This window comes from Argopecten irradians, chromosome 8, assembly GCF_041381155.1.
Source record: "Argopecten irradians isolate NY chromosome 8, Ai_NY, whole genome shotgun sequence".
In the NCBI taxonomy this organism is placed as follows: Eukaryota; Metazoa; Mollusca; class Bivalvia; order Pectinida; family Pectinidae; genus Argopecten; species Argopecten irradians.
In genome coordinates, this window is record NC_091141.1 from 7,968,615 (window position 1) to 7,984,406 (window position 15,792).

General features: G+C 35.4%; 2 protein-coding genes across 2 annotated transcripts in view; one reads left to right on the forward strand and one right to left on the reverse strand.

The window, feature by feature from the left end:
* The window catches only part of LOC138329251 (ubiquitin carboxyl-terminal hydrolase MINDY-1-like), a 37,096-nt gene that overhangs the window by 9,765 nt on the left and 11,539 nt on the right, over positions 1 to 15,792 (forward strand). The window contains exons 4-5 of the mRNA XM_069276089.1: positions 3,292 to 3,482; positions 6,841 to 6,983. Coding sequence (XP_069132190.1) covers positions 3,292 to 3,482; positions 6,841 to 6,983 — 334 coding nt within the window. The remainder of the gene's footprint in view (positions 1 to 3,291; positions 3,483 to 6,840; positions 6,984 to 15,792) is intronic.
* LOC138329252 (uncharacterized) lies at positions 9,762 to 14,448 on the reverse strand. The gene is made up of 4 exons (XM_069276090.1): positions 13,534 to 14,448; positions 12,976 to 13,099; positions 11,744 to 11,880; positions 9,762 to 11,360 (listed from the first exon to the last, which is right to left on the reverse strand). The coding sequence occupies exons 1-4, from the start codon at positions 13,634 to 13,636 to the stop codon at positions 11,248 to 11,250; spliced, it is 477 nt and encodes a 158-aa protein (XP_069132191.1). The 5' UTR covers positions 13,637 to 14,448; the 3' UTR covers positions 9,762 to 11,247.

Consider the following 15,792-nt stretch of genomic DNA (forward strand, 5'->3'; position numbering starts at 1 on the left):
GTTTGAAAAGCAGAGAAAAGATCCCTCTTTCCATTAGATGTAGATCATTCTTTAGTGGACGCCAAGATCCCTCTGGGATCTCTTGTCAGGTTCAGTTTACATACAGACATTCAAACAGTAGTTTCACAGTTGTTAAATGTATTAAGCAGAGAGTTAGATATAGAACTGTTGTTAGAGATGTATGCGGGCTGTTGTTGTATAATGGTACAGTCGTTTTACCTGACACTGGTGGATTATTTTGTGTGTAAGATGAGGGTGATGTGCCAGGCAAATCTTCAGATTTATGCTGGTACAATTACTGCTATATAAAGTACTCAGAGTCTGCCTGTACTACTTCATGTTCTCAACAAATGAATGAGAATGCAACAAATTAATTGCCTATTTTCACACCTACTGAGTACAGTACAAGTAACTAATATAACTTGCTGTTAAGGTAGATAGGATATTACTTCATATATAAAATTAAGGTGAGATACCCTAAAATCTTGATAATAAACTGTGGCTTATATTCTTTTTTTGGTAGGAAATCCCAGGCTTATTTTCAGGTCTGGCACATTTTCAAGCTCGTCATATTTTTAAAGTTATGTATCCTGTAGCGTAAGATAGGCTCACTTACGGTTATTTTCGAAACATTCAAATTAAAACAAAAGAAACAAACATTAGGTACACAAATAAATTTGATAATTAATACAAATATGCATTTATTTATATGCAAATAGTTATGCATATAATAATATAACAACACCACTACAGAATGTTAAGAGAATTTCATATTGAACACCATCAGAAAAAAAGTCTAATTTTTTTTTAGATAATTTCCTTGGAAGTAATCCAAGACCTACTTCAAGACCGGCTTATTTTGAGTTCAGACTTATTATCGAGATTTTTTAGGGTATGGGATAAGTGAAGGGTTTTTCTGCAAAATTTTGGACCTAAATGATGCCCTATCCCCATTTTTCTTGAAATTTCATATTTTTATTCAAAAACAAAATACTGAAAAGGTGGAACTATTTATCATGTATAATGGCAATCAATTTCAGCCAAAATCTTGGAATGTTGTACTGCTATTTTAGCTGGACCTTCAGGGTTAGCGATTTTGAGTACACACCTGAGTGATTTTGAGTAACTTATTGTCCCATGTTTCTCTCCAGGACGAGTAATTTTGAGGACATGTCTAACAGTTATTAACTTGTTGTCCCTTATTTCTCTCAAAGATGAGTGATTTTAAGTAACTTATTGTCTCTTATCTGTTTCCAGGGTGAGTGATTTTGAGTAACTTATTGTCCCTTATTTCTCTCAAGGATGAGTGATTTTAAGTAACTTATTGTCCCTTATTTCTCTCGAGGGTGGGTGATTTTAAGTAACTTATTGTCCCTTATTTCTCTCAAGGGTGGATGATTTTGAGTAACTTATTTTCCCTCATTTCTCTCTGGGCTGGGTTATTTTGGGTAACTTTTTAGCCCACCATTATCAGATGGTGGGCTATTCAAATCGCCCTGCATCCGTGGTCCGGCGTCCGGCGTCCGGCCGTAAACAATGCTTGTTATCACTATTTCTTAAAAACTGCCGCAGGGATTTTGTTCAAACTTCACATGGAGGGTCCACTTTGTCCATATTTGTGCCATACAGATTTTGAGGCTGATCGAAAAAACAAGATGGCCGCCAGGCAGCCATCTTTGATTTTGGCAGTTGAAGTTTGTTATCGATATTTCTTGAGAACTACTGAAGGGATTTTGTTCAAACTTCACATGGAGGTTACCCTTGGTCCCTAGTTGTGCCATACAGATTTTGAGGCTGATCGGAAAAACAAGATGGCCGCCAGGCAGCCATCTTTGATTTTGGCAGTTGAAGTTTGTTATTGATATTTCTTGAGAACTACTGAAGGAATTTTTGTTATCGATATTTCTTGAGAACTACTGAAGGGATTTTGTTCAAACTTCACATGGAGGGTACCCTTGGTCCCTAGTTGTGCCATACAGATTTTGCGGCTGATCGGAAAAACGAGATGGCCGCCAGGCAGCCATCTTTGATTTTGGCAGTTGAAGTTTGTTATCGATATTTCTTTAGAAGTACTGAAGGGATTTTGTTCAAACTTCACATGGAGGTTACCCTTGGTCCCTAGTTGTGCCATACAGATTTTGAGGCTGATCGGAAAAACAAGATGGCCGCCAGGCAGCCATCTTTGATTTTGGCAGTTGAAGTTAGTTATCAATATTTTTTGAGAACTACAGAAGGAATTTTGTTCAAACTTCACATGGAGGGTACCCTTGGTCCCTATTTGTGCCATACAGATTTTTAGGCTGATCGGAAAAACAAGATGGCCGCCAGGCGGCCATCTTGGATTTTGATAGTTAAGGTTTGATATCCCCATTTCTCAAAAAGTGCTGAAGGGATCTTTCTCAAATTTAATATGTAGGTTCCCCTAGGGTCCTTGTTGTGCATATTGCATTTTTGGACCAATCGGTCAACAAGATGGCCGCCAGGCCGCCATCTTGGATTTTGATAGTTAAAGTTTGTTATGGCTATTTCTCAGATAGTACTGAAGGGATCTGTCTCAAATTTCATAGGTAGGTTCCCCTAGGGCCCTAGTTGTGCATATTGTGATTTGGGACCGATCGATTAACAAGATGGCCGCCAGGCAGCCAACTTATATTTTGTTATTCAAAGATTGTTATCGCTATTTCTCAGAAAGTACTGAAGGGATCTGTCTCAAAATTCATAGGTAGGTTCCCCTAGGGCCCTAGTTGTGCATATTGCATTTTGGGACCGATCGATTAACAAGATGGCCGCCAGGCAGCCAACTTATATTTTGTTATTCAAAGATTGTTATCGCTATTTCTCAGAAAGTACTGAAGGGATCTGTCTCAAAATTCATAGGTAGGTTCCCCTAGGGCCCTAGTTGTGCATATTGTGATTTGGGACCGATTGATCAACAAGATGGCCGCCAAGGAGTCATCTTGGATTTTGATAGTTGAAGTTTGTTACCGCTATTTCTCAAAAGGTACTGAATCGATCTGTCTCAAATTTTATATGTAGTATGTTTGAAAAAGTTTAAAAAATAGAGAAAAGATCCATCTTTCCTTTGTCAGATATAGATCATTCTTTGGTGGGCGCCAAGATCCCTCTGGGATCTCTTGTTTTCCCCTTATTTCTCTCCAGGCTGAGTGATTTTGAGTATCTTATTGTCCCCTATTTCTCTCCAGGGTGGGTGATTTTGAATAACTTATTTTCCCTTATTTCTCTCTTGGATGAGGGATTTTGAGTAACTTATTGTCCCTTATTTCTCTCCAGAGTGAGTGACTTTGAGTACACACCCGAGTGTATCATCTTTGACCTGCTGAGTATCCCTCTGTACCACGGTTGGTTGGTGGACCCTCAGGATAAGGACCTTATCACAGCCATAGGGACATGTAGTTACAACCAACTGGTGGAAAAAATCATCTCCCAACGCAGTTCAGACAAACCAGAAACCGTCACAGAAGGTACGTCTGCATTCTCATACAGCTGTGATGCCATTCAAATAAAACATATCCAGTTTAATGTTTTTTGGAGTTAAGTATAATATATTTTATGAGAATGATAAAACAATGTAGAATCTGTTACATGCATAGTTACTAATATATCATTTTATTCCTCATTTAACAACATGAAAAGTTATAAATATATACCATATAGACTGAGAATTTTTGTGAGGATCCAGGTTTTTCTGAAATATTTGTTAGTATTTGAAAATGTTTCAGAGATAAAAGATCATCATCAACATTTTACAAGGATTCTTGCAAAAAAAATAACGATGCCCTGAGTATTATATTAGGTTTCACATTTGATCATGAGTACTTTCGTTACAATAACTGATGCCCTTTAACCCTGTGAATTATAAGAGTTGTGTACTGGTAAGTACATGTACATATATTTTACTATGAATATGTAATGAAGATAAACTGTTTTTGATGGGTCGTAATGTTTATGTGAGAGTGGCATCACTGTAAATAACAATATTTAGAAAAATGTGATGCAAATAAACTTGAACACATTTAAATAGTGTGTATGTGTAAATCCTTTTCTAAGTTTAACATGCCAACCATTCTTTGATGAGATGAAGTTACAAGAAAGTAATATTTTTGTGGGATATAAAAGACAGGCAACTGAAACGTCAGAATTGATTCAAGTGTGAAGTCAAGGCTATGTCTCGGGTGTTAAATATGGCTTCCTTTGGCTAGAAATCATTTATGAGTATTGCATTCTATTCAAATGTCTTAGATATTCACTGGAGGGGAAATAATCCCTTAATCTCATGGTGTCATCTGCAGTTTCCTTTTAAAAATAACTGATGGATATCTTAGCTTCAAAATCATTTCATATTGCATGAAATATTTTGCTGAAATTAAAACAGAACATTAAATTGTCATTAAGGTGTGATGGGAGGAAGTGTTATGATGTGAAAGTTATAGTCATTGATGTAATTCTCTCCAGACGGATCTGTAACTTTGTCATAAAGTTATTACGATTTTATATTTTAAACAAAATTTATTACCGTAATCAGTTGGAAAATAATAATTTTACAGATGTAAAAAATATTTAGGCTTTTCCATTAACAGTAGATTTGGATGTAAACACACATTAATTTAGGTGGTTGTGTGGTGTAGTGGCTAAGCCACTCACCCTTCACTTAGACGACTGAGGTTCAATCACCAGTACAGATATGAAAACGTTAGTAGTCTTTCTTGATCGCGATCACATGGGTTCTTTCCTGATACTTTCAGTTTCCTCCAAGACTTCTCATATGCATACATCCGAGTCACCAAATATATATATATGTTATATATTAACTTGTTTAGCAATTAATGTAAAATAAATAAAGTTTTCTTGTTATTACATCCATTACCGTAAATACCAGAAGCTGTATTGCTGAGTGCCTAGTACAAACCTATAAAGCATAAACTTTTCTGGTAAAATTGATACCAGACTTTTGCATGTAGTTGTATGTAACCTTCATTGAACATTAAACAAAAATATTTGTTCTAAAGTTCCTTTATTAATATAAAACCTGGCTATTATGTTGAGTCTCAAGAACTTTTGAATAAGTTAAGTTCAAGCATTAAAGATTTTATAAAGATGAAGCAATGGAAGGATTTGAAGGAAAAGAATAAATTATTGAAAAGATAATTACAAAGAGTAATAAATGACTAGTATATATATAGAACCTTCAGTCTTGCTATGTGAGTCCTTCCTTATAATTGACAAGTAATATAACCTTCAGCCTTGCTATGTGAGTTATTCCTTATAATATGTGATTGAACCTTCAGCCTTGCTATGTGAGTTATTCCTTATAATTTGTGATTGAACCTTCAGCCTTGCTATGTGAGTCATTCCTTATAATTTGTGATTGAACCTTCAGCCTTGCTATGTGAGTTATTCCTTATAATTTGTGATTGAACCTTCAGCCTTGCTATGTGAGTTATTCCTTATAATTTGTGATTGAACCTTCAGCCTTGCTATGTGAGTCATTCCTTATAATTTGTGATTGAACCTTCAGCCTTGCTATGATGTGAGTCATTCCTTATTTGTGATTGATTGAACCTTCAGCCTTGCTATGTGAGTTATTCCTTATAATTTGTGATTGAACCTTCAGCCTTGCTATGTGAGTCATTCCTTATAATTTGTGATTGAACCTTCAGCCTTGCTATGTGAGTTATTCCTTATAATTTGTGATTGAACCTTCAGCCTTGCTATGCGAGTCATTCCTTATAATTTGTGATTGAACCTTCAGCCTTGCTATGTGAGTTGTTTCTTATAATTGATTTGTGATTGAACCTTCAGCCTTGCTATGTGAGTCATTCCTTATAATTTGTGATTGAACCTTCAGCCTTGCTATGTGAGTCGTTCCTTATAATTTGTGATTGAACCTTCAGCCTTGCTATGTGAGTTATTCCTTATAATTTGTGATTGAACCTTCAGCCTTGCTATGTGAGTCATTCCTTATAATTTGTGATTGAACCTTCAGCCTTGCTATGTGAGTTATTCCTTATAATTTGTGATTGAACCTTCAGCCTTGCTATGCGAGTCATTCCTTATAATTTGTGATTGAACCTTCAGCCTTGCTATGTGAGTTGTTTCTTATAATTGATTTGTGATTGAACCTGCAGTCTTGCTATGTGAGTCATTCCTTAAAATTTGTGATTGAACCTTCAGCCTTGCTATGTAAGTCGTTCCTTATAATTTGTGATTGAACCTTCAGCCTTGCTATGTGAGTTGTTTCTTATAATTGATTTGTGATTGAACCTGCAGTCTTGCTATGTGAGTCATTCCTTAAAATTTGTGATTGAACCTTCAGCCTTGCTATGTGAATCATTCCTTATAAATGATTAATGATATAACCTTCAGCCTTGCTATGTGATTAGTGATATAACCTTCAGCCTTGCTATGTGAATCATTCCTTATAAATCATTAGTGATATAACCTTCAGCCTTGCTATGTGAATCATTCCTTATAAATCATTAGTGATATAACCTTCAGCCTTGCTATGTGAATCATTCCATATAAATCATTAGTGATATAACCTTCAGCCTTGCTATGTGAATCATTCCTTATAAATCATTAGTGATATAACCTTCAGCGTTGCTATGTGAATCTTTCCTTATAAATCATTAGTGATATAACCTTCAGCGTTGCTATGTGAATCATTCCTTATAAATCATTAGTGATATAACCATCAGCCTTGCTATGTGATTAATGATATAACCTTCAGCCTTGCTATGTGAGTCATTCCTTAAAATTTGTGATTGAACCTTCAGCCTTGCTATGTGAGTCATTCCTTATAATTTGTTGTTGAACCTTCAGCCTTGCTATGTGAGTCGTTTCTTGATGGAGCAGCAGCCCAGCTGACCTACCATGGCCTGTGTGAACTGAACTCTGTGGTCAAGGAGAACCAGCTGAGTGTCTTCTTCAGGAACAACCACTTTAGTACCATGTACAGACACCAGGTAAGGGTAACACCATTAACAGTGATGTTTTATAGCATTACCTCTTTACTCCTTATCATCATCTTTTGGTAGATTTCTCAGTTTTTTTGTTTTTTGTTTTATCTTAATGTGTTGTCATATGCGATGACAATCTAAAAAACTGAAATACACTATCCTTATTCTGTCTGTTTTAAAGAGGATCTGACAACATCCCATAAGTGGTCACGTTTTGGTGAACTTTATACAATAGAGGATCTGACAACATCCCATAAGGGGTCACGTTCTGGTGACCTTTATACAATAGAGGATCTGACAACATCCCATAAAGGATCACGTTCTGGTGAACTTTTTACAATTGAGGATCTGACAACATCCCATAAGGGGTCACGTTCTGGTGACCTTTATACAATAGAGGATCTGACAACATCCCATAAGGGGTCACGTTCTGGTGACCTTTATACAATAGAGGATCTGACAACATCCCATAAAGGATCACGTTCTGGTGACCTTTATACAATAGAGGATCTGACAACATCCCATAAGGGGTCACGTTCTGGTGACCTTTATACAATAGAGGATCTGACAACATCCCATAAGGGGTCACGTTCTGGTGACCTTTATACAATAGAGGATCTGACAACATCCCATAAGGGGTCACGTTTTGGTGAACTTTATACAATAGAGGATCTGACAACATCCCATAAGGGGTCACGTTTTGGTGAACTTTATACAATAGAGGATCTGACAACATCCCATAAAGGGTCACGTTCTGGTGAACTTTATACAATAGAGGATCTGACAACATCCCATAAAGGGTCACGTTTTGGTGAACTTTATACAATAGAGGATCTGACAACATCCCATAAGGGGTCACGTTCTGGTGACCTTTATACAATAGAGGATCTGACAACATCCCATAAAGGATCACGTTCTGGTGAACTTTATACAATAGAGGATCTGACAACATCCCATAAAGGAGCACGTTCTGGTGAACTTTATACAATAGAGGATCTGACAACATCCCATAAAGGATCACGTTCTGGTGACCTTTATACAATAGAGGACCTGACAACATCCCATAAGGGGTCACGTTCTGGTGACCTTTATACAATAGAGGATCTGACAACATCCCATAAAGGATCACGTTCTGGTGACCTTTATACAATAGAGGACCTGACAACATCCCATAAGGGGTCACGTTCTGGTGACCTTTATACAATAGAGGATCTGACAACATCCCATAAAGGATCACGTTCTGGTGAACTTTATACAATAGAGGATCTGACAACATCCCATAAGGGGTCACGTTCTGGTGACCTTTATACAATAGAGGATCTGACAACATCCCATAAAGGATCACGTTCTGGTGACCTTTATACAATAGAGGATCTGACAACATCCCATAAAGGATCACGTTCTGGTGAACTTTATACAATAGAGGATCTGACAACATCCCATAAAGGATCACGTTCTGGTGAACTTTATACAATAGAGGATCTGACAACATCCCATAAAGGATCACGTTCTGGTGAACTTTATACAATAGAGGATCTGACAACATCCCATAAAGTGTCACGTTCTGGTGAACTTTATACAATAGAGGATCTGACAACATCCCATAAAGGGTCACGTTCTGGTGACCTTTATACAATAGAGGATCTGACAACATCCCATAAAGGATCACGTTCTGGTGAACTTTATACAATAGAGGATCTGACAACATCCCATAAAGGATCACGTTCTGGTGAACTTTATACAATAGAGGATCTGACAACATCCCATAAAGGAGCACGTTCTGGTGAACTTTATACAATAGAGGATCTGACAACATCCCATAAAGGATCACGTTCTGGTGAACTTTATACAATAGAGGACCTGACAACATCCCATAAAGGATCACGTTCTGGTGAACTTTATACAATAGAGGATCTGACAACATCCCATAAAGGATCACGTTCTGGTGAACTTTATACAATAGAGGATCTGACAACATCCCATAAAGGAGCACGTTCTGGTGAACTTTATACAATAGAGGATCTGACAACATCCCATAAGGGGTCACGTTCTGGTGACCTTTATACAATAGAGGATCTGACAACATCCCATAAAGGAGCACGTTCTGGTGAACTTTATACAATAGAGGATCTGACAACATCCCATAAGGGGTCACGTTCTGGTGACCTTTATACAATAGAGGATCTGACAACATCCCATAAGGGGTCACGTTCTGGTGACCTTTATACAATAGAGGATCTGACAACATCCCATAAGGGGTCACGTTCTGGTGACCTTTATACAATAGAGGATCTGACAACATCCCATAAAGGATCACGTTCTGGTGAACTTTAAACTCCTTGGACTTCAGATCAAATGTATTTTCTCCATTTCGCTACATCAGTTGAAAAATGACATTTCATCCCAGCTCACATATACATTCTGACAGCTCTTGCAAACTATTTGTCCCCTAAAATTTACTTCCAATATTCGAAAGGTCACCAGAACATGACCCCTAATGAGGTGCTGTCAGATCTTCTATGAATCATAGTGATAATAAGGATCTGAATTTTATTCAGATTGGTGTTGCTTTTCTAACAATGGCAGCGTCAAATTTTATATTTGTTTGTCTTTTACATCAGTATAAATGTATGGGCAAAGATTGAGGCAAATCCTTTACCAGTTTTGCATATGTATGTTAAAATCTCAGATTGCAATATGTGGATTTGAAATTTTGTGTTAGTTACATTTAAAATCCAACTTTACTTCTAACACTTGGTAAAGTAACACTTGGTAAAGTTTGGGTTTTTTTTCAAAAAATATATTTTATTCAGTAATACATGTAAATAACAATACATTTCCCATTCGCATATCTAGGGCTCTCATTCAATTTCCATATTTGTTATCTTTTAGATCAAATTTACCCCACTCTTTTGTACCTAATTACAGATGTATTAAGAATCTGCGCTTGCATACATTCCAATCATTCATCCATTCAAAAAAAATTATTTACAATCTTACATAAAATAGTCAGAAGAGAGACTTTGGTAAAGTTCTTATTATCGCTACTATCATTTCATACAAGAGAGAAATATTTTCACAGAAAAATGAGAATCTCAAAGTTTTAATTCTTCTCATCATTCCATACATAGGAGATATCTAGTTCAGCCTGAAATATGATCAACTTATTGTTTGCATCATTTAGAAATTTTAGAAAGTGATTGAAGAAAATAATTTACCTAATTCTAAATTCTCGTATTTTTGAATTATTATTCACAAAAGAGTTAGATGATGCAAATAATTGAATAAACACCAACTTTGAGGGGAAATGGTTGTTTTGTATCTCTTTTATCAGACATTTTATGATTTGAATAATCAGTTTGTAGATGTTAATATGTTTGCATCTTTTATCAGTTCTTAAAAAAGTTAGTAATTGAATAACAAAAAATCATTTGGTGACAACAAAGTCTGATTTCTGTGTAATGATTATCAATTTTAAGCTGTAAATCCACCTATGGACAATTGGCTGTTACCTTTTGATGGCTAATCATGAGTTACCTCCCTTTCTCTACTCTACAAACATTAATTTCTGTTGACTTTGGTGGGATGCTTTGTTCACATGGCACTGCTATGTATAGCTAACAAATAATGATGATTTCCTTCGTGGATTACCTTAGACAGAATTATGATTTCACCTCAACAATAATTACAATATTTCACTTATCAAATTAAACTCCATAATTAAGACATATTTTCATATGACATGAAATATCAAAATCTTTATTTTTGAATCGGTTTCTCCCTTCCTTACACAACTAACAATCACACACATTCTTCACCAAGGAGAGTCCAGCTAATATCACAGGAATCCATATAATTCTCTTAGACTAGGATTCTATATCACATAATTTGGTGGCTCCAGTCTTACCACATGATGCTGTGGCAGAAACAATTTTACCTCCATATTTCTTAATATAAGTCTTTTTTTTTACATAAACTATTCTTTTTCTTAAATATACTGAATAACTATGAAGTCTTCATTGTGCTTGATCAACTGCAATATCCTCTGTGACCTCTTGACCTTTCTCTATAGAAATGCTGATCATGTGGTTTTTTTCAAGGTTCCATATAACAAGACATGGTCGTCAGCAATAGCTTATTGTTTGCTACACATTTGACTGTTTTTTTACTTGATTAATTTGGTCTTTCACAATTTCCCTCCTACATTTAAATAATCATATCAATTACAGTACACACAAGTACCAAATAAATAAAAAAAAAAGCAAGCCATTCACTGTTGATTCGTTAAGAAAGTAAATAACAGTAGAAATCCAAGTCTCCATGACAACCAAAAATTACAGTTCTGTGACGCTCCTCTGTTTCTATGGCTATGTTGTAATTGTCCTGAAAAAAGATAAAGTATTTTGTATTTCTGAACAGAAACAGATACTGTTAACTAGTTCAAACAATTTCATCATAACAAAAGTTGTTTATATCTTATTTCAATCAATGAGAGTTCCTGAGCCACATGATTATAAATTTAAGATTAAGAAACACTTTCAGTGATTAATTTGATTCTTTGTAAACTGATTTCAATGTTTATTGTGTCAAAATATTCTGATTTAGAAAAAAGTAAATGATGATTTTAGTAATGACTCCATATATTGATACCAGTACAACAAAATTTTCTGACTTAAACATTTTACTGTTTTGATTTACACCTGAATTTATTGGTTATAGTAACTGTGATGTTTAATGTAATGGTTTTTGACGGATGGAAATTTTACCTGTGGTAGAAATGTGACACCCATACTCTTTATTGAAAAATTGTACAAAACTAGTGTCATAGAAAGTCTTCTCTGCTTCAGTGATTGGGCAGCTTAAGGTTATCCCCTGTATGCAGTGGTGATATGTGTTGAAAAGCCTGAAAGAGAAATAGAATGTCAAACTGCTGCAGTGATTGGACAACTTGTGGTTAAATCCTGTATAAAGTGGTGATATGTGTTAAAAAGCCTGAAAGAGAAATAGAATATCAAACTGCTACAGTGATTGGACAGCTTATGGTTAAATCCTGTATAAAGTGGTGATATGTGTTGAAAAGCCTGAAAAAGAAATAGAATATCAAACTGCTACAGTGATTGGACAACTTATGGTTAAATCCTGTATGCAGTGGTGATATGTGTTGAAAAGCCTGAAAGAGAAATAGAATGTCAAACTGCTGCAGTGATTGGACAACTTATGGTTAAATCCTGTATTAAGTGGTGATATGTGTTAAAAAGCCTGAAAGAGAAATAGAATATCAAACTGCTACAGTGATTGGACAACTTATGGTTAAATCCTGTATAAAGTGATGATATGCGTTGAAAAGCCTGAAAGAGAAATAGAATGTCAAACTGCTGCAGTGATTGGACAACTTATGGTTAAATCCTGTATAAAGTGGTGATATGTGTTAAAAAGCCTGAAAGAGAAATAGAATGTCAAACTGCTACAGTTATTGGACAACTTATGGTTAAATCCTGTATAAAGTGGTGATATGTGTTGAAAAATCAATAAGAGAAACAGAATATCAAACTGTTGCATGGACACATTGAAAATTTACTCTGCACAGTGATAATATATATGTTAAAATATCTAAGAAAAATAGAATATCAAACTGTTTTTAGGAATCCGACAGTTCAGGATTAAATCTTTATATATATAGTGGTGATATTGATGTGGTAAATTAAGCGAAACATAATATCAAAATGCTTGAAAAATTGAGACATTCCTGGTTATTCCCTATTTTGAAACAGTGGTAAAACAGAATTCTGGGTATTACTATTTTCTCTGAATCATTAAGTTGGCATCAATTATACTAAAAGGTTGGTTATTATCTGATAAAGTTGGCATCAATTATACTTAAAGGTTGGTTATTATTTGATGGTAGAATTTTATGTTGATTTATTTATACCTGGATGTGATAGATTCAACAACTTTGATATTTTTATTGTGACATCACCCAGCTCTCAGCATTACTTACCTACAAATATCTGTTGTTGGAGTTGGTTTAAAAATACCCTCGTACAGGGGATCGGACAGGTCACGACATTCACGCTGGGCGTATGATATACAGTACCCTCCAACATCTTTAGGAACATTGTCCGCTAGAATCAAAGTATAAGGATATATAACATGACCTTTCATTGGTATTAATATAGTATAGGTTATATTTTTGAGATTTTACTTGACATTACACTATGATCGCAAAAAAATTTGATCTGTGAAATATTGAGAATTGGTTGTATGGTGTAAACCTTGAAAACTTTATTATAAATATCAAAAACGGTTAAATTTAGTGTTCTTTCTTTAGTTAAAATGGCCAATAACTTGCTATACTTTACTTTTAGGTTGTTCAATAAGACAAACAGAGCAGTAAGTTGCCATCGAAGTTCGCATTGATTTATTTCTGGTTTATCTATGATAAATAAATTTTGGAACTTTTTGAAAAATTGAAGCACATTTTTCACAACAGCTTTGATGTAAAGTTTAAAAATCATTATCTTAAAATAAAGGGAGATAACCCGGTTCTTTTACTTACCAAGTATAAAGTTACAACATACAGCAAAATAGAAAACAGCAAAGATGGAGCACAGGCTCTGCTTCAATAAAGATGGAAGGTACAGGGTAAAATATAACTCCATCTCTGATTCACAATAACTTCTCAACTCTCCAACACTGTGGATTTATCTCTTGCTTAGTGCTTAGGTTCATAGTAATCCACATCACATATAGGCTAGTATCCAATGCTTGTTGAATCCAATGCTAGATTTTTGTCACATACACAAACAACAAGGTATTCTAGCTCCATATTTTGTATATCAAACTCGAGTACATCCTGTGAAATTTGCTAGAACACTTCAGATGTGTATTCCTTCCCTTGATTCTCTTTTGAAACAAAGCTCACAGGGTTTTGGCAGAATTTGTGAAGTTTTCTTACAGGCTAAATCCGTAGGTATGTAGATGCATTGTCATTAAACAGAATCACAACACTATTATGAACAAAACATTTGAGATCCTGTTCGTCAGAAAAATTTGGATGTGTATCCTGGGTTGGTCCGAAGTGTAAAGGGGAAATCGCGCCCCGTATTGACGGACTTCCTGCTGGCTGATCTTGTAAAATGAATCATCCACTTATGTATTGTGTTCAAAGTGAGAGAGCGGCTAAGGTCAGCGGTCCTGATGTCAGTTTGTGCTGGTCTCTGTAACATGGTCTATCCCTCGTCAAGTTACATTGTACTCATTGACCAAATCCAGTGTCGTTGTCCTCATTATGTCGGCATTATAGCTTCAAACAGTTGACAAACCATGTCATTTCCTTCCTAATCACCTGAACTTGAACTATAACTGGTACACACTTCGTACTTTAAATCATTATCTAAAGTCCAGATGTTGCCTATTGCTGTATCAGAAGGATACAGTCCATGTTTGATATTTGTAAATCAAATTAAAGCTGCATATTTAATGGTTTCTATATGCTTGTTATGATTAGGCTTTCCAATACACACAGCTCAGTGCACGATTTCCTGGTATCATGATCTACACTGAAGTGAGGTCCTTGTTATCATTTGACTGCTCAAATTTTCGTTTTGTTTTAGTTCCTCAAAATGCTTATAGTAATATAGATTCGCAAAAAAGATCTATTGTTAATTCAGTAAGGGCGTATAACTCTTTCTAAACGGTCCTAAATATACATTTTAATTTTTTATGTCCCAGTCAAGAAAGGCATATATAGGTTTTATAAATCTCCGTCACCTTCCGTCCTGTCACACCCACCCTGTCATATTTCAATTTTATTCAGACACAAGGTCTTAAAGACAATTTTTGTTTAATTGGAAGATTAGAACTAGTTAAGTTTTAAGAACAAATGAATTAAACTCATTGTGATTTCATTTTCTTCTCAATAATTTTCCTGGTATTTTCATGTAAAAAGTGGTTTATGATTTTGAAATTCTATCACTTGTTTCTTTTGAGTTATGTTGATTACTTAGTTAGTCCAGATTTTTAAAATGTGAGGATGGGCCACATTTTGAGGCAGAGAAAGCTGCAGTACCTGGAGGAACAACCAGCAACCTTTGATTAGTACTTGGTAACCAAACGTGATGTGGAAGGTTAGGGGTAGAATGTTGGTCAACCAAATAACTGCTCTGCCATCATGTTTGAAACCAATGTGACATTTATAAGATTTCAAACATAGGTTGTGATTTAAGGAACGCGTAACAGATACTGATCATAGAATTGTGGTTTTTATCCAGCAACTCCCAACACACAAACCTCACATATTTCCAAAGGATTAATAGCTGTAGACAAGATAAGAACATTTTTATCCAGACTAAACTATTTTCTTTTAAAGGTGTATTTCTTGTAAATTTCACCATCACAAACTCTCATAAAACATACAATGTGTGAACATGAATGCTTATATATGATGGTTCAGATCCATGAAAACACCAATATACTATTGACATAGCGGTAAATGTCGCATGAAATATCACACGTTTTGAAAGAACCGCCACAGTCAACGCCATGTTTCAAACTTTCAGGTAATATCGGAAAACCGAGTTGCATCATGTGACCGACATCAGCGATACCCGTATCAATCGGAACCTCCCGAACCGTATCACGTGCTCAGTATCGGTAATACCAGTATAGATCGGAACAGTTCTGATACTTCCAAGCTATTTTAAACGTGTACACACTAAAAAGATTTTTTACTTTTATAATTAAAATACTTCCAGTGCTGCAACTTTATAAAAAGTGGTAAAAGTAGAAAGTATAAACCTCGGAGAGACGGAGAAAA